The sequence below is a fragment of the Ambystoma mexicanum genome, chromosome 8 (genome assembly GCF_040938575.1).
Source record: "Ambystoma mexicanum isolate Mex_15411 chromosome 8, UKY_AmexF1_1, whole genome shotgun sequence".
Classification (NCBI taxonomy): Eukaryota; Metazoa; Chordata; class Amphibia; order Caudata; family Ambystomatidae; genus Ambystoma; species Ambystoma mexicanum.
This window is the reverse complement of record NC_090929.1, coordinates 1,699,696,576-1,699,719,765: the sequence shown is the minus strand read 5'-3', so window position 1 is coordinate 1,699,719,765 and position 23,190 is coordinate 1,699,696,576. Positions and strand designations below refer to the sequence as shown.

At 46.8% G+C, this 23,190-nt stretch overlaps 1 protein-coding gene across 1 annotated transcript in view; it reads right to left on the bottom strand.

Moving 5' to 3' along the window:
* The window catches only part of CUZD1 (CUB and zona pellucida like domains 1), a 119,511-nt gene that overhangs the window by 54,098 nt on the left and 42,223 nt on the right, over window positions 1-23,190 (bottom strand). Inside the window, exon 7 of the mRNA XM_069612117.1 lies at window positions 20,066-20,454. Within this exon, the coding sequence (XP_069468218.1) occupies window positions 20,066-20,454 (389 nt within the window). The remainder of the gene's footprint in view (window positions 1-20,065; window positions 20,455-23,190) is intronic.

The following is a 23,190-nucleotide window of genomic DNA, read 5'->3' as shown; positions in this document are numbered from 1 at the left end:
ATTTAGCATTTGATAGCAGGACCTATGCTGCCGTTTCTTAAACATGGCGAATTACCCGGCATCTGAGGGTGGATTTAGCATATTATGGCAGCACCAACTGGGCTGTTCCTTACACATGGCAAATTACCCGGCATCTGAGGGTGGATTTAGCAGCATATGATGGCATCACCTATGGGGCTGTTCCTTACACATGGCAAATTACCCGGCAACTGAGAGTGGACTCAGAATATGATGGCAGCACCTACGCTGCCGTTTCTTAAACATGGCGAATTACCCGGCATCTGAGGGTGGACATGGAATATGATGGCAGCACCTACGGGGCCGTTCCTTACACATGGCGAATTACCCGGCATCTGAGAGTGGATTTAGAATATGATGGCAGCACCTACGGGGCCGTTCCTTACACATGGCGAATTACCCGGCATCTGAGGGTGGATTTAGCAGCATATGATGGCATCACCTATGGGGCTGTTCCTTACACATGGCAAATTACCCGGCATCTGAGAGTGGACTCAGAATATGATGGCAGCACCTACGCTGCCGTTTCTTAAACATGGCGAATTACCCGGCATCTGAGGGTGGACATGGAATATGATGGCAGCACCGAAGGGGGCCGTTCCTTACACATGGCGAATTACCCAGTATCCGAGAGTGGAATTAGCAAATGATGGCAGCACCTACGGGGCTGTTTCTTACATATGGCGAACTACCCGGCCTCTGAGGGTGGATTTAGCATGTGATGGCAGCATCTACAGGGCTGTTGCTTACACATGGCGAATTACCCGGCATCTGAGAGTGAACTTAGCATATGATGGCAGCACCTACGGGGCCGTTCCTTTCATATGGTGAATTACCCGGCATCCAAGAGTGGATTTAGCATATGATGGCAGCACCTACAGGGCTGTTCGTTACACATGGAGAATTACCCGGCATCTGAGAGTGAACTTGGCATATGATGGCAGCACCTACGGGGACGTTCCTTACATATGGTATTGTGAATTACCCAGCATCTGAGGGTGGACATGGAATATGATGGCAGCACCTCCGGGGCTGTTCCTTTCATATGGTGAAGTACCCGGCATCCGAGTGTGGATTTAGCATATGATGGCAGCACCTACACACGCTTGCCTATGCCTTAGCATATGGTGTGTGACGAATCCAGGGAATTCGTCCTTTGTCCCCCAGGAGACAATTTAGCCACAATAAGCAGCGACCAATTGGAGTTCATTGACATGTTGTCTACTAATGATGAAGCAGTAAATGTAATTGAAAAATCCAACATAGCATGAAGAAAAGAAGAGGGCCATAAGAAGAGACTACTACGAAACGAAAATTAATTGAAACTGCCGCACTTCGTAGATCCAAGAAAACAACCCGCTTCAAATAGGCTATGATTGCAAAGATTGGAAAATACATAGGATACTAGCTTGATATTAAACAGGACCAATATCTTACGCCTCTTACAGGCAATTCCGCAATTACGTTCCATTCATTCAGAGGATATAAAGTTAGTCCAGTTCATAGACAAGAAGGCTCTGGACTCGGTGTGGATTGATCTACACTCCAAGATGACAATGGATTATATCATACGGTATGAAAGCCAATTGTACCAACTAGGTTTTCATTGCAGTATATGCTACGAACGGATGAGTAAAGACCCTGAATTGAAACCAACATGGAAACAAGAACAAGAAGCTGGAGTGAATAGGTCAAGGTGGAACGTGGACAGAGATACGTCAATTTATACAGCAGCAGTTGGGGTACAAAATATTTCATTAAGAACGTACAGAGAGGACAGATACCATGACATATCCAGAACAAACTATACGAAGCATTTCATCTGGAGAGATACGCAACATATAGATGATCCGACGACAGTATAAATCCCAAATGTAACTACCAACGACCCAAGAAGTTGGACTGACATCATTATGCTTGTGGAACTCGAGAGGTCATGTACATTTATGCCAACAGAAGAATTCCCATCTTTCCATGTTCCAGATACTAAGCCTACAAGAAACGTGGCTAAATCACCAACCAGCACGTGAAGGGTATATCACGTTCATCAATCCAGCCATCAAACGAACCATAGGAAGACCCTCCGCTGGCTTACTGATGTTGATAAAAGTAGGGCTAACATTGAAATCGTAGAATCTACGAACCTGAATCCCTGGGCACAAATTACTTTTCTACAATACCGCTCCCAGATCCCAAAAAAAGATTCCCTGAAGAGATTCTTATTTATGTCTAAAATGCTGGCGGTTCTAAACGTATATTGGAACCCGGTGGCAATAGTGATGATGCATTTATAGACACCGTATTTACAGCTATTGACCTAGCTATGACCACTTCCTCTCAGCTAGAATTGATTATATGCAGGGATCTAAATTTGCATCTCCATGACCTGAAAGGAGATAGAAACGAAATATCCAAGTTATCAATAAGAGCCCGACGATGGATAAAAGAAATTAAAGACAGAAACCTGTTTCTGACGGTCAGCCCAAGAAATGATACCGGCGAGCTGATACCAACCTGGTCAAGAGGAAAGTCGACTGCGATTATTGATTATATCTTTATATCGCAAGGCATCAAAGTGAAATTACAAAAAACTGATAATACTTTTGCAACCACGAGTGACCACCGGTTACTATCAATAACATGGATCTCGCTAAATTCAACTAAAACTAAGCTTAGACTTCCACCGTTGGAAATAAATAAAAAGCTAAATAGATTGAGATTGACCCAAACCCAAATGGAAACTCTGAAAGCAAGCTTTGAAAATACAAGTCTTCAAGGTTGGCAGAAATGAGTGGCTTCTCTCTCCATTCCAACAATCTCAAAATGATGAGAGTAAGACCAGAAGACAACATCTACACGCTTTCAACCCACAAATAAAAGAAAAATAACGAATTACGTAAAAATCTCAAAGCTCTGCTGAATGGGACTGGTGCAGAGAAATATAGGCTTATGAAAATAGAAAAGCAGAAACATTTAAACTGGATGAAATCAAATAGACACTTGATAATACAATGTGATGTAGAAAATATGCTTGGGGCACTACAAACAGAAACTCCAGTAATCTTTGGAAGCTGCAAAACCAGCGACCGACTGATGTTCCAGAATCAGCTTGGGTGAACCATTTTGTTGAGTTATATAAAATAAGATCAAAAGTGTGTGAGGAACCATGTGGTTGACAATTAAAGAACTGATCTCTAGAATGCGATCATGATGATATCTTGAAGCTAAGAAACAGTCTGAATATGTCCCGCACCCCTGTCCCGGATGGGCTGTCTAACGCACTAATCAAACGCAATCCCGAACACTGGTCTGAATTGTGTATGCACATTTTTGGTTTGATAGAAAGCACAAGAAGGATACCGAAGACATGGCAACATGCGATTTTGATCCCCATTTTTAAGAAGGGTGATTAAAAGATTCCAAGCAATTATCGCCCGATCGCCTAGCTTGATCTCTTGCAGAAAGTTTTTGCCTCATTTTTGCCCAAAGAATTATCAGTGTGGGCTATTTCCAATAACCATCAAGCGGTAAGACAAACTGGATTCATCAAAAAGTGGGGACAAATATCAATTTGTTCCTGTTGAATTTATTGAAACAAGAATCTATAAAGAAGAAAACACAGATATTTGCGGCATTTATTGACCTGCGGCTTGCGTTCGATATGGTCAATAGGCAAGCATTATGGGACAAAATGACCCGTTGGAAATGTCCTGATGACATAATGGGACCGATAAAACAACTGTATACCAATACCAGTATACAAGTACGCATGACAGCAGATGGAATAGTAACAGCTCCAATAAAGACATGGAATGGCTTGAAACATGGGTGTCCGCTCGTGGCCACCATTTTCAATTTGTTTACATCCGATTTTGAAGAATCGATGAAACTCCGAACAACGAATCCTCCTAAACTTAGCGCAGAACAATTGCCATGTATGATGTACGCGGATGACATTGTGATATTTGATAAAACTCCAAGAGGCCTCCAGTTATGTCTGAACCAGATAGAGAGTTATATGAATCATAATGAACTTAAGATCAATCCAGAAAAAAAACAAAATCATGTCTTTAACCAAAATGTTGGGGAAGCGAGCTATGATGCCTGCATGGTTTTTACAAAAGAAAAAATTGGCCCAGGTTGCGACAATAAAATATTTGGGCATGTGGATCAACCAATCGAAAACGGAAACAGAATGGGTGATCCAGCTAAAATCAAAGGCACACTATTTAGCTAGACAAGGCGCTTTCCTTCAATGCAAATTCAGAAAATATTCTCTGAAACCAGTAGTATTTTTCTACAGACAAAAAGTAGCAGCAGTCTTAGCATATGGCGCTGAGACAATGGTCAAACTTGATCCAGCAATCTGGCAACAGCTAGAAGCGATTTTGTTTTGGGCAAAAAGTTCTTTCAATGCCTCCCTTGTTCCCAATGCCACATATACGGTACAAAGTCGTGACCCAGTCACTCTTGTCCATTGTGACCTGGAAGCAACTCGACCTGTACAGAAAAATACTGAGTGAAGAGCATATTCCAGCAATAGATATTTAACACCTTAAATCATGGGACTCAAATGCGTCTGCCGTGACTGAATGGAAAAGTACCATGGAGGAAAAGCTTCGCGAATCGGACATCTCAAAAGAAAGGTTGACATTGCGTCTGCAGTATGCAAAAATAGGATCCTGAGAAACGATTGGATAGATACGTTGCACCACAAAGCCCAGTAACAGATGGATCTAAAGGATAATCATGATAGAAGACAAATAAACCAACTACCAGAATATCTGGTTCTCTTTGCGAACCCTAAGATTTGTGATACCTATTTGGTATTATGTTTAAATCTGCTCCCAACACGAGAACTAATAATGAAAACTAAACAAATTGCGAGCAATTTAGGATACTGCCATTTCTGTCAACAGAGAAATTACAGAGACACTCTTCCATATAATCATGGAATGCACTGCATTGGAAGAGAAGCGCAACTTGTTCAGAGCAACCTTCTTGGTATCCAACGCCCAAATGGAACCAAAAGAACGCTGGACACAGATTTTGCTCGGCAACAACAAGAAGCTTGTATATACTATTATCCACTTCTGGAAAAGCATAATGGAAAAAGAGATATAAGATTAAAATTATAAGAATAACTAACTTGACCAAGTGAATAATGGAATGTATGTAAATGAAACGTTTAGAAATAAACTATATGATTTTAATAAAAAATAAAAAAAGTATTGCTCGTTCCTCTTTTAATGTCCGCTCTCTTTCCTGGCTGGGCCAGTTTATTTTGCCCTCTTCTCTATTACTGGAATGAGCTTGGCACTTCCAATCATTATTCTCAGTTATATTCTTCTATTTACTGTTACTGGCACGAGTATGATTGTGCCAATACTGATGCACACTTGGATCCCACACTTCAGTGTTACTGGGACGAGTAAGATTGTGCCAATACTGATGTACACTTGGATCCCACACTTCAGTGTTACTGGGACCAGTATGATGGTGTCAATAACGATTCACACTTGAATTCTACTCTTCAGTGTTACTGGGATGAGTATGATTTTGCCAATAATGATACGCACTTGGATCCCACTCTTCAGTGTTACTGGGACGAGTAAGATTGCACCAATAATGATGCACACTTGGATCCCACACTTCAGTGTTACTGGGACGAGTATGATGGTGTCAATAATGATTCACATTTGAATTGTACTCTTCAGTGTTATTGCGGTGAGTTTGATTATGCCAGTAACAATTCACACTTGGATTCCACTCTTCAGTGTTACTGGGATGAGTATGATTGTGCCACTAATGATTCAAACTTGAGTTCCACTCTTCTGTTTCACTGGGACGAGTATGACTTGTGTACTCTTTATCTCCACTATCCCTCTCGAGTCTCCTGCTGTCCCCGTTACCTCTTTTTCCTTGGGGTTGGTGTCACCAGGCCTGTTTGCAGGACAGGAGTCTCTCCTCGCTCTGTCAGGTAGTCTTCACTTTTCTCTCCTTCCTGCTCTCTCACTCAACATCCACTCTTTGATGTGGGAGAGTTTGTGGTCTTGGTGCCATTGCTGAACTGGATAGTCCACTGCGTCGCAGTCAAACCACCTCACACTCTTGGGCTTCTTCTCCAGGTTCCTCTTTCCCCGCTTTGCCGGGTATCCGCTGTTTTTGCATCCCATGTCTACACCAGCTGTCTCTTTGTTCTGCACAATGTTTGGAATATCCTGGGCTTCTATCCACACAAAGCAGGTTTGAAACTTCTGGGTCTCTCTCTCTGTTTCAGCTCCTCTGTCTCTTTTTAATACGCTCAGCTGGGCCTTCCCCAGCGTAGGATCCCAGTCCATCCTCTTTCTCCTGAGCACTCTTTATCACTCGATCACTCCTCCTCTTCACAGTACATGATGCTTGATCATTCTGTATGCATCGGTCACTCTTCTTCTTCATAGTACTTGATGCTTGAGTGATCTGTATGATTCTCACCTTCTTCTTCTTCATAGGATCTGATGCCCGAGGGTTCTGCATCACTCAAGAATTCTTCCCCTTATTATCAGTTTTTGATTGTTCACAGTATACTAATGGTTTTATAACACCGTAACAACCAGTAGGTTCATCCTCTTGCTCTTTCTGAAGCGCAGTTGCCACTGATGTTTTTTGAATAACTAATTCAGGGAGTTCCTCTGCAAAACAGGAGTCCTTGTCCCCAGTGGAGGAGTCTCTTCGGGAGAGGTCCCACTTGTCTCTTCCCCTAGGGAGGATATCGCGTAGAGGACTCGCCTCTCTAGCCTCACAGGGAAAGGGTCCCCCCTGGGGAGAAGTGACTGAATCCCACAATTTGTCACAGAAGGTACGTGGTAACAGAGGGGAATGGATTGGAGAGTGGAAAAGCCGATGCTAAACAAGGCTACGCAAGCCTATTGCCCAAAGAGGGCAGAGAAAGTGAAGAACTAGCAAGGGGGTGGGAGAACTGTAGTAATCTGGGCAGAGCAAACCCATAGCCCACCTGGGACAGAACAAGTGAAGAACCTGTGAGTAGGTACAAGAGCTGCAGTAAATAGGGCTAACCAACGGGTAGCCCAATGGAGGCTGAGAAACGTAAAATGCTATGGAGACAGGTGAAGGAACCATGTTAGATAGTGGTGAGCCAACCCATAGCCCACCTAGTGCTTAGGTAACAGATATCCCTGAAGGGGTGACAGAAGGAAATGAAACTGCTCGGCTGAGAAGGTCCAGAGCATATCTGAAGCTACAAGTTGTAACAATCTCAGAGCCACAGAGAGTGAATTTTGTTGGTTCCCTTGTGAATATGGACCCCTGCGCCTCCAAAACCATTAAGGACAACATTTACTCTCTCGCTCCGGCCTTGGCTGATCTCTGCAAACTCTTCTTTTGCCACTGGAGTTTTCCTGACTTCTCTTAAGCAATCCCTTTTGCACCCTCTACTTAAGAAACAGTCAGCCCACCCTTCCATTCCGGCAAACTACCGCCCTATCTCTATCGCCCCTTTCCTGGGCAAACTCCTGGAGAAGCTGGCTATCTCTCAGCTCACCCTCCACACTGAAACTGCTGGTTGCTTCCACGACTATCAATCCGGCTTTAGAGCATCCAGAGGCACAGAAACTGCTCTCTGAACACCTGTGAAGACCTGCTCTCAAATCTCGACACTCAACACTCCCTCTGTCCTCATTCTTCTTGACCTCTCCTCTGCCTTTAACATGGTAAACCACAACATCCTGATCGCACGTCTGCATGACACTCTGGGAATTACAGGTCAGGCGCTGGCATGGTTAAACTCCTTCCTTTCTGACCACCCATCTCAGGTGGAACTTGGGTCCTTTCTCTCTACTTTCACTCTTTCAACCTGTGGCATTCTCCAGGTTTCTAACCTATCCCCCTGTTTCTTCAATGTCTACATGGGTGCCCATGCATGTGTGATTGCCATTTTCATCTCTCACTTCCAGTGTTATGCGAATGGCACGCAACTCTCCTTCAGGCTACCCTCAGCCACCTCCTCTACATCGCTCATATCTGACTGTCTGTCCGCAATTCAGTCATGGTGTGCTGCAAACTACCTCTACCTCAATGCCAGTAAGATTGAGATAGTTTGCATTGGGGCCCCCGCTCCCACCTTCCCAATGTCACTCTGGCCGGCCTCCCTTGACACTGCACCCACACCCACCTGTGAGGCAAAAAACCTTGGGGTCATCTTCAACTCCACTCTGTCCTTCTCCACTCACATTTCGGACATCTCTAAAAAGTGCAACTACCAGCTACACCTCCTCAGAGGTACTCTTCCTTTCTCACCTTCCCTCAGAGACTCACTGTCTCCAGAGCACTGGTTCTCTCTAGGCTGGACTACTGCAACAGCCTCTTTCACAACCGCCCTGCCTCTGTTCTGCACCCTCTGCAACTCATCCAGAACAAAACCGCAAGACTTATCCTTGGCCTCAAGCCCAGGGACCGCATCTCTCTGGTGCTGAAATCCCTCCACTGGCTTACCGTGGCTACAAGGATCAAGCTTAAGACCCTCTGCATTGTCCACAAGGCTTGCTGGGGCCTGGCACCTATCTGCAACGTTGCCTACCTAAATACTGTCCTTCCCGAGCCCTCCGCTCATCTATCTCCAGTCTTCTGCGAGTGAGCCAGTTCTCCAAGCAGAGATTCAGAGGGAGATCCTTATCCTCAGCAGCGGCCTCCCTATGGAATAGCCTCCCTGCTGCACTCCGTCTCGAGCCTGATCTCCTTAAGTTCCGGAAACACCTTAAGACATTCCTCTTCTCCTCTTCTCTCTCCCTCTACCCTGCTAACCTTTCTCTCCGCTCTATCCCTCTCTCCCTCCTTTTGCGCACAGTTTGCTGACTGGCCGCCTGGTGTACCTCAGGGTCTCACGGGTCCCTGGCACCCTCGCCAGTCCTCTCGAACTTGCCTCCGTGTCTTGCACTTACCTCATCATTTCTGCACTTGGTGAATGACCCATCAGAGTGGCATCTCTCAGCACTTACCCCAGCTTCTGACTGACTGGACGCACTTGGTCCCCTTCCCACCCCCTGCACTTGACCCCACCCTTTCCTGCACCTGTCTGCGCACTTGCACAATCTGACTGCACCATGCCTTGAAGATCGTCTATCTGTTTTTCCCTTGTCTCCCCTTCTTGCACGGTGGTGCCTCAATGCACTTGGAAAAACTGCAGCATCGTCGTCAGACCTATTTGCTGTTATCTACACCGTTAATTGTATTATATGCACTTGTTCCATGCACCCACTCTGCAAATACAGACTTGTATCATTCAGAAATGCAAGGGTTCGTAATGACTGTTGTTTTTTTCCTCTTGTTCCCTCCCTCCTTGAGCGCTTTGAAACACTTGCTTTGTGTATAGGCGCATTACAAATAAACAATACCATACCATACTAATATCAGTCTACTCAGGATACAAGAATACGTGCCCAGTGAAGGGATACACTGGACAATTTTTGGATTGCTTGCCGAGGACATTGTGGTATTCGAAACAAAGAGACATTTCTTTTCTTTTCTGGATTTTCTTTTCTGGAAAAATCTACAAAGCCAGGAGTTGAAATAAACCATGAGACCATCGAGGGTGGGGGTCAGATAACCAGCCACTACTGACATTCCAGAAGGGGGAGTAACCCGTATGCAGAGTTGGAACGTAGCTTTCTTTCGGTTTTCCTTTATTAGTGGTATGAGAGAGATAGATTTGCTTAGGTTTGACAATGGGCTGAGTTCTTTTTGTGAAGACGTCCTGGCGAGCAACCTTTTATTATTTCCTAGCACAGGACACTCATCATAGAAGTAGGGTTTAGAGTCGGTTTTCTTTCAGTTTACGAATAAACGACTGCTTTCAAACATTTCTTTTTGTCCGTGTCCTATATCTGACTTACCACAGGTGACTCCCCCATGCAATTGAAAAAAGCCCGGCCTGGACCCTAAAGATCCTAGTGATATAAGGGCGATTACTAACTTTAACTTCCTTTTGAAGATCCTAGACAAATTTGCCACATCACAACTTCAAGACTTTGTGGAAACTCGAGGTATTCTCCACAAGCAACAATTAGGTTTAGGCCAGCACATGGCATTGAAACGGCATTGGTCGACCTACAAACCCACAAGTTGAACATCATGGAGCGTGGGAAAACTGGAGTGCTGGTCTTACTCGATGTATGTGCAGCCTTCGATTTGCTTGACATTGGCCTCCTTCTCCAGACCCTTAGATGTCCAGGACATTTTTCGAGTGGAGCCATTCAATGGATCCAATTGTTTTTGTCCAACTGGATATCTAGAATCCCCTGGGGGATGATTTTTCCTCCTGGGAACCAATCACGTGCAGCATACCACAGGGTGCTAGTCTATCCCCTCTACTTTTCAACTTATACCTAAGACCACACTGTTCACTCCATGAGGTTTCCAGTGTGTTCTTTACAAATAACGCAGATTATACTCAATTGATCCTGGAGGTCAGTGGCGACTATGCATTTGATTCCAACAAACTTGTGGGCACTTATGATCCCATTGACTCATGGATGACATCGAACTGGACATGCCTTCATGGCAACAAAACTGAGCTTCTTATCGTTGGCTTTTTACAGGCCCGTTCCAAACTGAGTCCTGATTACAAAAGCTTAAACATCAGCAATTGCACGATACCTGTACAAGACAAGGTAAAAACCCTAGGCACCCTGCTGGAATCCTCCATGAGTGACGACGTGCCTGTCAATCAAATCAGCAGAGGTTGCCAGTACAATCGCCACCTGCTTTACAACATACGACCTTTCATTAATGAAAAGAACTGCGTCACCATTGCTTGAGCAACACTTATTTCTAGGCTAGACCATTGTAATGCCCTACTAGTTTGGGCTAACAGTCTTTGTCTGAAGAGATGTCAGACCATAAAAAATGACGCAACTCACATTGTCAAGAAAATCCCTAGAAGAGAACGCATTTCATCCTATAGGCGAGCGCTCCATTGGCTACCGGTAAATTAACAAATTCATACAGGCACCCTCATACATCGCTGCCTCTTAACGTGTCAATCGACCACCACCTGCCAAATAGATTGCTGTGCTCCTCTAATCTTGGGCTGATCAGCTGCCTCGGCTTCAAACGATCCAACGGACTAGGTATATCATTTCCAGTCACTGCGGCAAAGCCATGGAGTGCACTCCCATTGTCTATGAGGTTGGAAGACAACACACAGGTTGTCCGTAGAGCACTGAAATATTTCTTGTTCAAGTAGTTTTTGGACCCCCTCCGGTGTTCTAGGAACTTGACTGTCCCGTCCTGATTGTTCAGCTGATTGTGTCTCTGTCACGCCCTGATGCTGCGGGCTATTCAGCGCATTACAAATAAATAAATAAATAATAAATAACTGATGCGTTCTTGTGCGTTTGCGGCTGCACTTAGCATATGTTAATGTTAAAGGTATTTATATAGTGCACCGTCACCAATGGAATTGGTCTCCAGGCGCTCAGGCGGATCTGCAAACAAGGAGGTGGGGGTGGGTTAGTGGGTGAAGAGGGTGCAGGAAAATGAGAAGGTGGTGTACTGTTGGCAGCTTCAGTTCGGTTTTCACTGTGTGCTGAGCTGGGGTGTGAATATCGGATCGAAGCGAGTCCTTGTGTGCTGTTGGTGCGATTTATGTGTTGATTGTTGGTGCAGTGTGGTGAAGTGCGTGCGGCTTGCTGTTCGAGAGGTGGTTGTGTGGGTTTTTGTGTGAGTTAAATATCAGTATTTGAGCTTTTGGTTAGTGGGTTATATGTCTCTTAATCCTTGTAATTCTTGTTCTATGTATCCGGTTGTCATACGGGGTAGGTATATTCTTTCTCTTTCCTTTCATGACTATCTAGTTTCTAGGGCGATGGCGTGGCTGGTTCCCAGCTAAGTTATTTGAGCTTAGTACCCCCTGGTTGTTGTTGGCATCACCTGCACACTTGAGCTTATATTTTAGCATATTGTGACTTTACCAATCGTGTGATGCATTGGTGCAGCATTTTGAGTCTACACTCGACTTACGGTGTCCAGTCAAAGAATCGAATACAAAAGGTTTGAATGCGAAAGGTGAGAGTCAATAGGATCGAAAACAAAAGGTTCACATTTTTTTTTTAATCATATCTTTTTTTTTGGGTTTCTGTTTAGGTAAAAAAAGTGGTTTTTACCACAAAAACAGGGATTGGGGGAGCACCCCCCCCCCCCAAAAAATTGTATTTTTTTTTTTCTGAACCTTTTGTTTTCGGTCCTTTTGACTCGAGTCTTTTGTCATTCGATCCTTTTGATTCGATACTTTGACCTATAACCTCGACTTACGATAGCCACAACATCCTGTCTTTTTGCCAGTGCTTGCTTTATTTTTGCTTTTTTCTGGCAGCAAAACAAGCACTAATCGTTGGGGGCGGAAACACAGCTGTCCTTTGTACTGATGAATTGCCCCATTGCAATAATGAGCAGGGGGCAGGGAAAGTGCTTCAAGCACAAAATAGGGCAGAGTGATATGACTTAGGGCAATTCAGAAAGAATGAATGGCAAATAAACTGTGGGTTAAATGGGTAAGTTAAGGAAAAAGGCAACCTATATAGCATTTACCCTTTAATGATAAAAGGACACATTTGGGAGATGACTGAGAAGGCGGGTAACTCACTTCAGGATTAGTAGCATGGCCGATTCGGGGGTACAGACTCTGGGGATTTAGCGGCAATGGTAAAGAGGCCACCCCCAGCAAAAGTGAGCATCATGAACCCTTCAATTGACTGATGACCTGGTTTAGACACCCCATAATCTGCTCTGGTGGTTAAACTAAAGGGGGCCTTTACTTTACTCAGCAGAGGAGCAGTGGAAGGGGTGATGAATTGAGCAAATCCCTTTTTGAGACAGTTGATATGATATATGATATATGATATGGCATTTATAATGCACCTACACACAAGTGTTTCAAGATGACCACAACACAGATTCTTACATTCCACGCGCCTAGTTTAAGTTCCCCTAGCGTGAACCTTCAGGCGAGGGAGGTCTGCTCTCCACAGTTAGTCGCACCTTCTTCAACCTTCGTATGATGATATGTCTGGTCCGTAACGCTATCGCTGTCTTTTTCATACAACTGTTCGCTTACACAGTAGGAATTTGTAAGGATTTACTTGTTTGTGGAATGGCTTGAGTGCTGTCTGACAGTTAACACTCGGCCCCAATGTTTCATCAGACTGAGAATGAGTTCCAGCGTTGTCCTAGTAAAGTGGAGGCAATTGTTTTCGTCAATGGGTGAAGTGAGCCCTGAATATTGGCCTCCAGTTTTGACCGACTGCCTTCTCTTAGTTCACAAGGGTGGAATCTATCTACCAACGCACTTTCGTCAGGACCTCTGATAATTCGTGACCCAAACTTATTGGAACCACCTAAGGACCCTCAGGCCCCTCTTTTGGTATCTTGGGGGAAAACACTGGATGATCTCCATCACAGCTTTGGTTACATGGAGGCTGCGTTATGCAAATAGCATGTATCATACTCCTAGCCCTATTCTTCCTCGTCCCTGTACTTGTGTATGAGGCAGGACTTGTGTATGAGGCACTCTGCCTCATACACAAGTAATGGAATGAGGTAGAGGTACATAGAGGTAGTGCCTGGCTTAGCTACCTGTAGTATTCATTACTCCTACTCTCACTCTTCCTCGTCCCCCAGTACTTACCTATGAGGCAAGGAGACCCATACGTAAGCACTGGGACAAGGAAGAGGGACGTGGAGGTAATTCTGGGGCAACAAGCTGATTTTGGCGGTTGGAGTAGTGGGTGGGAGGGAGAGGGGATGTGTGGGTGGGGCGGGATTGTGCAATAAATCATAATGGTTGTCCATGTCCATGCTAAGCAGGCATGATATGTGGTATTAGTGGCTAGAGAGACATTTTGGTGCAGCCAGTCTAGTCATTCCTGTTTGGTATGACTTTTTTTTAACTGGGAATTTCTGATAAAACCTGGCTAGACTGGCATTTGGGTGCTGCCAGTCTAGCCGTTTATTTGTGCGGCATAGTATATTTTTCTGGGCATTTGTGATAAAATGACATAATATAAGTCATTTATAGCGCGCCTGTACACAAGTGTTTCTATACGTGACAAGACAAGGGAGGGAAGACAGAGGGAGGACAAGACAAACGATCTTACTAGGCCTTGTGTCATTCAGATCGTGCAAGGGAGAGAACGAGAAGTGCCAGGGGAAAGGGAGGCGGGGGAGTGCAAGCAAGAGGGGAGGGGAGAACAGGGCAGCAATGCTCTGAGTAAGTGCAGCCAGGGCAGCGCGGCTCTGGGAAGTGCAAAGAGAACAAGGGACTGCAGGGTTAGAGTTACAGCCCCTAAGTGTGTGGTAGGCCCGGAGGCAGTGCAGGGGTGACTGATCAAGATCAAGAAAGATCCTGGACCCGGTGAGACTCCGAGGATAGCCAAGCAACCAGTCGGTACAGGTAGTTCAGCAGAGGAGGGAGAGAGAGAAAGCAGAGGAGAAGAGGAAAGATTTGAGCTGCTTCCGGAACTTCAGGTGGTCCAGCTCATGTCTGAGAGGGGCAGGGAGGCTATTCCAGAGGGAGGCACATGCAGAGGAGAGAGAACTACCCCCACTCTCTGCCTGCAGAAGCATCTAACCCTTAGAGAGTTGGAGGTAGCTGAGCGAAGGGCTCGAGAAGGAAGGTATTTTGGAAGAGAGGGTTGGATGTAGTGCGGGCCCCGGCCCCAGAAAGCCTTGTGGACAATGCAAAGGGTCTTGAACTTGATCCTTGCAGCCACTGGGAGCCAGTGGAGAGATTTCAGAGCTGGAGAGATAAAGTCCTTGGGCTTGAGGCCAAAGATAAGTCTCGCAGTCCTGTTCTGGATTAGTTGCAGAGGGCAGGGACTAGAGGAAGGAAGCTTGAGAAAGAGGCTGTTGCAGTAGTCCAGCCTAGAGAGAACCAGGGCTCTGGAGACAGTGAGCTTCTGGGGGAAAGTGAGGAAGGGAAGAGTCCCTTGGAGGAGGTGCAGCTGGTAGTGGGACTTCTTGGCGACGTCCGAGGTGTGAGGAGAGAGAAAGAGAGAGTGGAGTCGAAGATGACCCAAAGGTGTTTTGCGTCGCAGGAAGGCGAAGGAAGAGGGCCCAAGGTGGGCAGCCAGAGTGAGAGAGGGAAAGCAGAGGCAGGGGTCCCAATGAGAAGGATCTCCACCTTACTGGCATTAAGGCAGAGATCGTTGGAGGCGCGCCAGTCCTGAATTGCAGATAGGCAGTCAGAAATGAGCAAGAGAGGAGAGGCGACTGAGGGGGGCCTGAAGGAAATATGAGTGTCTTCCACATAACACTAAAAGTTTGAGGAGAAGATAGAGATCAGGTGGGCCAAAGGGGCCAAGTAGAGATTTAAAAACCAGGGTGGGAGGAGAGAGCCCAGGGCAACACCACAGGTAGAGAGAGAGGTGGTGGAGAGAAAGAGACCAAGTTGGACCTTGGAGGGGCGGTCATAGAGGAAGGAGGTCAGCCACTCCAGAGCCTGATCCGTGATGCCCAGGTTCTCACAGAGTGGATTGATCAGGATGGCGTGGTTGACCGTGTCGAAAGTAGAGGAAAGATCAAGGAGGATGAGGACAGAGGGAAGGCTGGAATCTAGGTTAGAGAGCAGATCTTGATGGGTGTTCAGGAGAGCAGTTTCCGTGCCTCTGGCAGCTCTAAAGCCAGACTGATGGAGACAACCAACAGATTGAGTGTGGAGAGTAAGCTGGGAAATGGCCAGCTTTTCCAAGAGTTTGCCCAGGAAAGGGGTGATGGAGATTGGGCGATAGTTTGCCAGGCAGGTAGGATCAGCAGACAGCTTCTTGAGGAATGCGTGCACAGGGGAGTGCTTAAGGGGAGAGGGGAAAGTTCCAGTGACGAAAGAGTGATTACAGAAATCGGCCAAGGCTAGAACGAGTGTGTCAATATGGTCCTTGATGGTTCTGGAGGAGCAGTGGAGCACCTCTTTGGATGACACTTTCATAAATTGGACTTGTCTAGAAACCTCATCAGGTGTTGTCAGTGAGAAAGAGGAGAAAGGAAGAGGAGAGGGAGAGATGGCCAAAGGGGGCAGAGAAAGGGAGATGAGAAAGAGGACAGGATGTCCTGAGTTTTAGCAGAGAAGTTAGAGGCTAGAGCTGTACAGACGGCCTGGGGGGAACAGGAGAGGGAGACACTGCGACATAATAAGCCAGTTCCTTGCAGATTTTAAAGAGTTTGGCCGTGTTGTTAGAGGCCGCAGAGACGCAGTCTTGAACGTGTGCTCTCTTCTTGATGAGTGTAATTCTTCAACTGGCATTTTGATGCAACCAGTCTAGGTGTGTCTAAATGTGGCCTGGCATGATTTACTGTAATGTTATTACGTGTCTACACTGGTCTACATTATGCAGACAGTTGGACATGTTTTCATTGTGGCATGGCATTTTTAATAGCAAAGCATTATTGTTCCTGTGCACTGTTGGTGACTTGCATGTATTGGATTGGTGGTACCCTACAAAACAATTGCAAATGCTTTGGTCTTTTAGCCACTTTTACTCAGAAAGGTTTCTGTATATTGCATTAAAACACATATGTATATCTTTCTCCTAGTGCAGTGTGTGGCATACCCCTTCAGCAGCACATTTGTGCGTATTGCGCAAGCGTGGTAATCTAGGCCGGCCCAGAGTTTGGCACGACCCATGATTTGTTGGCAAGTTGGAGGGGCCCCCTCATCATGGCTTGCAGGGGGCTCACACATTTTGTATTACGCCACTGGCCCCACCATCCACTGTCCCCTGAGCCACATCCCCCTACCAGCAAAGCAGCCAGGGTTCGGTGCCCAGAGGCCATCACGTAACTCGCACTGGATAAGATTTGTGAGAGCGGGCCAGGTATTTCACTTAAATGGTTTCTGAGGGTCGACAATGTATTGCCCCGAGACGTACCTCTAGGACAAGCAATCGGATTGATGTGGAGTTGGGCAATTAGTTGCACTTGAATCGTTTGGAGATTGACAATGTGCCGTACTCTGATGCATATGAGGGTGGGCATTGCGGATGCACCTGGACATTTTAAGGTGGGAATTGTATCACACTTGCAAGGAACTGAGGAAGGGCAATGCATCACACTAAGATGAACACGGAAGGTGGGTATTTTATTGCACTTAGATGGACAATGAGAGTGAGTATTTCTTTGGCGCAATGTTTAATGTACAGCTAACCTATTTATTCGTCTCGCATTCCGCACCTTCAGAACTTAGTCAAAGGCACGCCCTCACTCCCACACGCATCTGCTTTGACATATAACTCGGAAAACACTTTGCACAACACCCCTGCCATTAGAATGCAGCTACTTTTACCGACCAAAGAAGTCCAACTGTAGCTACACACATCATCGTCTGTCTTCTTATACCCCCTCCTACTTAGGAAAACCTCCTTTCTGCCCATCCACTTGCCATCAGACATGGGTGTCTAGCAGGGACTTGGGCACCCTGGCATAACTTTAATGGCTGTAATGCACCCACGCACAATAGCACCTCCCAATTTCCCATTTTTTGGACCAAGGGCGTTCAACCAGCAGTGAGTTGAGACCATCCTTATAGTGAAAGGCATTACACAAATGATGACAATAAAATGAAATGAAGGGACAGGTTGCTGAAAGCAATTAAGTATTGCACTTGCTTAGCTCCAGCCATGTCTGGTAAATCTACACTTTGGGTCTGTCAGACCGCGTGTCCATTCTTGGTCACGCGGGGGATAGATGACATCAGACGCCTACACTTTTGCCATCCGCAAGATGTCGTGCATGTCATGGCGCGTACAGGAGGCGGAGCCTTTCCCCCTCCACAGCAAATGCTGCATGGAACGGGTAAGCCGCGCGTCACAACTTTCCCGTTGCTTTGGCGCTTGTTCACGCTTCTCTCTCTCTCTTGTAGTCCCTCACTCTCCACTGCAATTTCCTTTCCTCCGATCTAGGCTGATGTTTCCTGCCTATTTCCAGTCCTACCATCACGGCCTATTAGACTGTAGTGGTTACGGTCTGCTTGTTTCCTGGTTGAAGACATCTGCCTGCAGCTGTACCTCATTGCAAGGTTCTTTCCCTTTGTGTGATGGTTTTCCCTTGGGACCCAGCCTTTCTGGCAGACTTGGCGCTCTGTGCAGTCAGATAGTCAGATGGTGGCAGTACCCGACTGATTTGCATATGGCGGGACCTCTTTTGCAATGGCACAGACGGACTAAAGTGGTGTGTAAGGTTGCCCAGAGCAATGCCAGTGGTTTGGTTTAATTCAAAACCTTCCACCCATCACTTTTTTGGTTTTAGTTTGTCTCCCTATGTGAGAAAGGGTATGCCCAGACATGGCTCTCTTCCTCGCTGTGCCATAGGGAACCAAGCTAGCCCTCACTGAGGAGGCCCAACAAGGCTGAAAAATGTCTGGGGTTGCTTGTGTTTCCGTGCAGATTGGACCTGGCCTAGCTGTTCGGGCAGGGCAGCTCCCATTGGTGGCAGTACTTGACTGAATTGCATATGGCTGGACCCTCTTTGCAATGGTGCAGATAGGCTAAAAAACTGTGGTGTGGAAGGTTGCCCAGAGCAATGCCAGTGTTTGCTTTTAGTCCTGCCACCTAGGACAGGTCCTACCTCTACGATTCCAGGATGTCTCACAAACCACAGGTGAGGCAGTGCGCTGAAAGAGTCGGGGTGTTCATTTTTGGCCTATTCCCACCACCTGTGCTTTTTTAAGCTCCGCTAACATATGCATAAGTTCAGCATTGGTACATGTTGCACCCAACGCATTGGTATTCTCCATTTGTGCAGTCTGCAGGGCAGAAGAGGAGGGGTTCAAAGTTTGCAGAGTAAAGTCATGTTGTTTAGCTTGTTTTGAATTGCCCACGCTGCACCCTATGTTGCCCGCGCTGCACCCTATGTTGCCCGCGCTGCACCCTGTGTTGGCTACGCTGCACCCTATGTTGCCTGCGCTGCACCCTATGTTGCCCGAGCTGCACCCTGTGTTGGCTACGCTGCACCCTATGTTGCCCGCGCTGCACCCTATGTTGCCCGCGCTGCACCCTATGTTGCCCGCGCTGCACCGTGTTGGCTACGCTGCACCCTATGTTGCCTGCGCTGCACCCTATGTTGCCTGCGCTGCACACTGTGCAGCCCATGCTGCACCCTATGTCGCCCACGCTGCACCCTTTGCAGCCCACACTGCACACTTTGTTGTACACGCTGCACATTTGACAATCATTGCAACATGGCGTTGTAAATATTCAGATCTGGCCAGGTATTCATTCAGATATTGGGATCACTCCATAGTTTCATAACCTCAGTATTATCCGGATCCCAGGCTGTCACACCCCACCCCTCCCCAAGTCCCCACTATTTCAGGCCACAGCTATCCCCAGATCAGATCTCCCCCCAGTGATACAGAACCCAGGAATGGGTGGGGAATCCCTGTGATGCTGCCTGCCCCGCCGCAGCGCTCCTCACTAGCACACATTGTGGGAGAGCGGAGAAACTACTTACTCTGTTGCTGTGGTTAAGGAACAAGCTTCTTCTACTCGCCTTTTCCACCCCCTCTCTCTGTCAGACACCCTTTTCTAAGATGAAATGCAGTCCACTGAATGATTTCCCTATAGGGCTGCCAACAAAGGCCTCCCCTTTCCCATCAGGGTGTGCCCTCAGAACAGCTGTGCTATCTGGTAGAGAGTACAGGAGCAGAGGGGCGCACTCTTTCCAGTGGACCTCCCCCACACTCAACAGATGTGTATATTACCTGCAGGTTGCACTGGAAATGCAGTCTTCAGCCCCTCCTTTCAGCAAGCAACCTCCATCCCCTTGACCTCCCAACCAATTACCTTTATCCAGGATACCCCGTTTTCCACATTCAAGGCGACATTCAATGCCACAAACCTAAGCACCCCCTGCACTTCTTGACGCATCTTATCAGAAGGCCCTTTGTTCTGGGTAGCTCTGATGTTGGGTAGTTTGAGAGATAGGGAGCCACTGATGGACTGGTGGGGAGCTTTGGTCTTGTAGGCACTCACCGCTTCACACAACTGCCCTGTAGATTCCTTACCCAGATCTGATTAAATCGTAGACTGGAGCTCCAAAGTCTATCTTTGGAGATGCGATGCAGGAGTCCACAAACACCACAAGCTCGGGGTCGGATGAGCGCAGTGCGATCTGGGTGAAGAGCGTCTGGTTCAGGTCCACGTAGTACGGCGAGTCGCTCACAGGGTGGGTGAACTTATCAGACTCAAAGAAAGCTATGCTGACATCGTATCGTCCACCGCTGCTCTCCAGCTGAATGATATCGTCCTCCGTCACATACATGATCTCCACAGTGGAGTTGTACTCCATCTCACACTTGACCACAATCTGCAGCGTCTTGTGTCTGGTGATGAGGCTGCCAGCGGGGCTAGCAGTGATGACGTTTGTGTAGATTACTGCATGGTCATCGGTTACCTGGAAAATATACAAATCATAATTATCTCCCTCCAACATGTCCGGAACAAAATACATCAAATAACATAATTACAATCATGTGTTATGATCTAACGCTTACTACAGAGGTGGAGGTGTAACCAAGGTCACTGTTTTAGTCTTCTCTGAACTGGTGGTGCAAGCTGCAAGTGGCCATCTATCCTCGGTTGCTGGGAAGGGACTAAGTACTGTAGTCCTGTTTAGTTAATCTGTGGATATCCTTCCGCCTATAAAGTAGTTCATTACATTCTTTGTAGAATTTCTCAAAATGGCAGCCTCTGCCTGCAAGTAGGGAGCGTGTAGGCCAATGGCTGCAAAGCCATGCCTCCTGCTCCCCTCCCCCCCCGCCCCCACTCCCTCACCAGCCGTTCAGGGAAAGAGCCCTGTGTGAGCAGATATGCCATGGTGCGGCACCTGTGGCTGACTTCTTCAGGGACAAAAAAGGGAATATTTTTTCGAAAATGACAAGCTGATTTTTGGGGACGAAATTAGTTAATTAAGAACTAAAAGCCGGTATTTGGGAACAAAGCACATTGTAGAAAATGATGGACAACATTAGAACATTTGCGAAGAATTGAAGCTGGAATTTGTTTAGGCAGAATAAGGAATTTACTGAAAATTACAGCTGCCATTTCAACCAAAACTAATGAATTGCCAAAACATTTTTCGAGCTGTTATTTGGGCACAGTGTTCATTCATTGCTAGGGGTTTTTTCGTGGAGTTTTTTGCTGCCAATTTCTGACTGAAAAAACGAATTGAGGGGGGGGGGGTGGGAATCTACCATCCCTCTATTCGTTTACTCTGTCTTCTTTACTAGCGGGACTCTATCTCCTCTTCTCTTGCCTCGCTTGGTTGGTTGTCCTTCCATTCTCAACTTAAATTTAACTTTCTTTGTTTAGTTTTTAAATCTCTCCACGGGCTGTCCCCTGACTATCTTGCTTCTCTTCTCTCCTTCTATACTTACTCCCTCTCTCCGTTCTTCTGGTCTTTTAAGGCCGAATGTTCCCCATCCCCCCTGTGCTCAATCCCGTTTTCGTTCTTCTCAGCTTCTTGCTCCTCTTCATTGGAACGTGCTTCCCTTGTCTCTCTGTTCCATTGATTCTTATTCTTTGTTCAGTTGTTCCCTAAAAACTCACTTGCTTCATTGTCCTTGATTGACTGTTACCAGCCGTTTCTCAATGTTGATTTGTACTACTGATTTTTATGTACCGTTGTTTCTCTCTATGTAAAGCACTTTGAACAAAGGTGCTATATAAAGCATAATACAAATAGAAATCCCACGAGCCAGTGTCATTTACAACCTAGCCACACGGGGGCTCTGCGCCCCGGATAGAAGAGTTTCACTGCCACATAGGCTACCGCCATAAGGCTTGCTGCATTTGAGGAGTACTGGGGCCAACTTTATTGATCTTTCTCCCTGGTTGGGTCCATCATACCTGTGTATAGACTGATCCACCTGCTGTTTGCCCTGCCCAGATTTCCATGGAGGATCAAGGTGGCGCGCAGATGGCGGCTCCACTGCCCAGCGCAAAAGCATCATTCCTGGGGAAGCCAAGCCCATTCACACTACTCCCACAACAGGATAAGGGCCCAAGGTGGACCGAATGGGTCGAAGAATTTGATGACTTTATCGGAGCGGGATGTGAGGAGAAGTCACCTGTCCTAAAGGACATATATTTATGAACTTGGCGGGGAAGGAGATCAAAGGAATCATCAAGACCATCCCACCGATGGAGAGAACCACCTACGACGACCTTGTATCTGCCCTGAACAGGAAGTTGCTGATACAGCCTAACGGGGACTATGAGAGGTACGCTTTCAATCAGTGTTCGCAGTCCTCTCATGAATCGGTGGAAGAATTCATCACATGTCTCTGGAAGAAGCTAGTTCACTTTCATTTCTTCCAGTTCTCAGACGACGATCCCATTTGGCTGCGCATCATTGAGGGCTGATTATCATCTGCACTCTGGGAAGAACTCCTGAAGAAACCCCTAACGATCGATGAAATCATTGAGATGGCAAGAATACACAAAGGTGTCAAGATACAGGCAACCGTGATGGAGACGCCAAAGAAGAAGGGTGAGAAAGATAAGATTGTTGCCGCCTCCTCTGCAAACAAAGTGCCCGCCCACAGCCCTACCATATCGAGGGGCCCACAGAGGGACGGATACACGCAAGGGAGAATGAACCCTTGCCCGCAGAGGCCATGTTTCCGATGTGGCCAGGCATTCCCACACAAGGGCATGTGCCCAGCTGTCAGCCAACGATGCTCGAAGTGTGGCAGGGAAGGCCATTTTCACACTGTCTGCCGAGAAGGAAGACCATTCCCGACCGGGTAGCAACCACCACACACAGGGTGGCGGCCTGCGGCCAGACAGTAGCCGCAAGCACCATAGAGGCCACCCTCGGTCTACCCCTAGATGCCTAAGAGGTCAATCAGGGCCATGGACCTAGGCCCGGACTACGGCAACACCACATGTGATGAGCAGCCATCTCAGGCTGGTTACTGTACCCACCAGTATGAACACCGCAGGGCCCCATACAACGAATATGATGAATATACACAGGAGCTATTCTCTGGATACACCAACAAATTTGTCAACCTGGTGCACAGGGAGAAAGAGGGAGAGGAAGCCCCGTACGTGATGGTCCGACTGGGAGAAGCAACACACGATTTCTTAATCGATACAGGCACCACCGTAAATATCATGGAGGAAA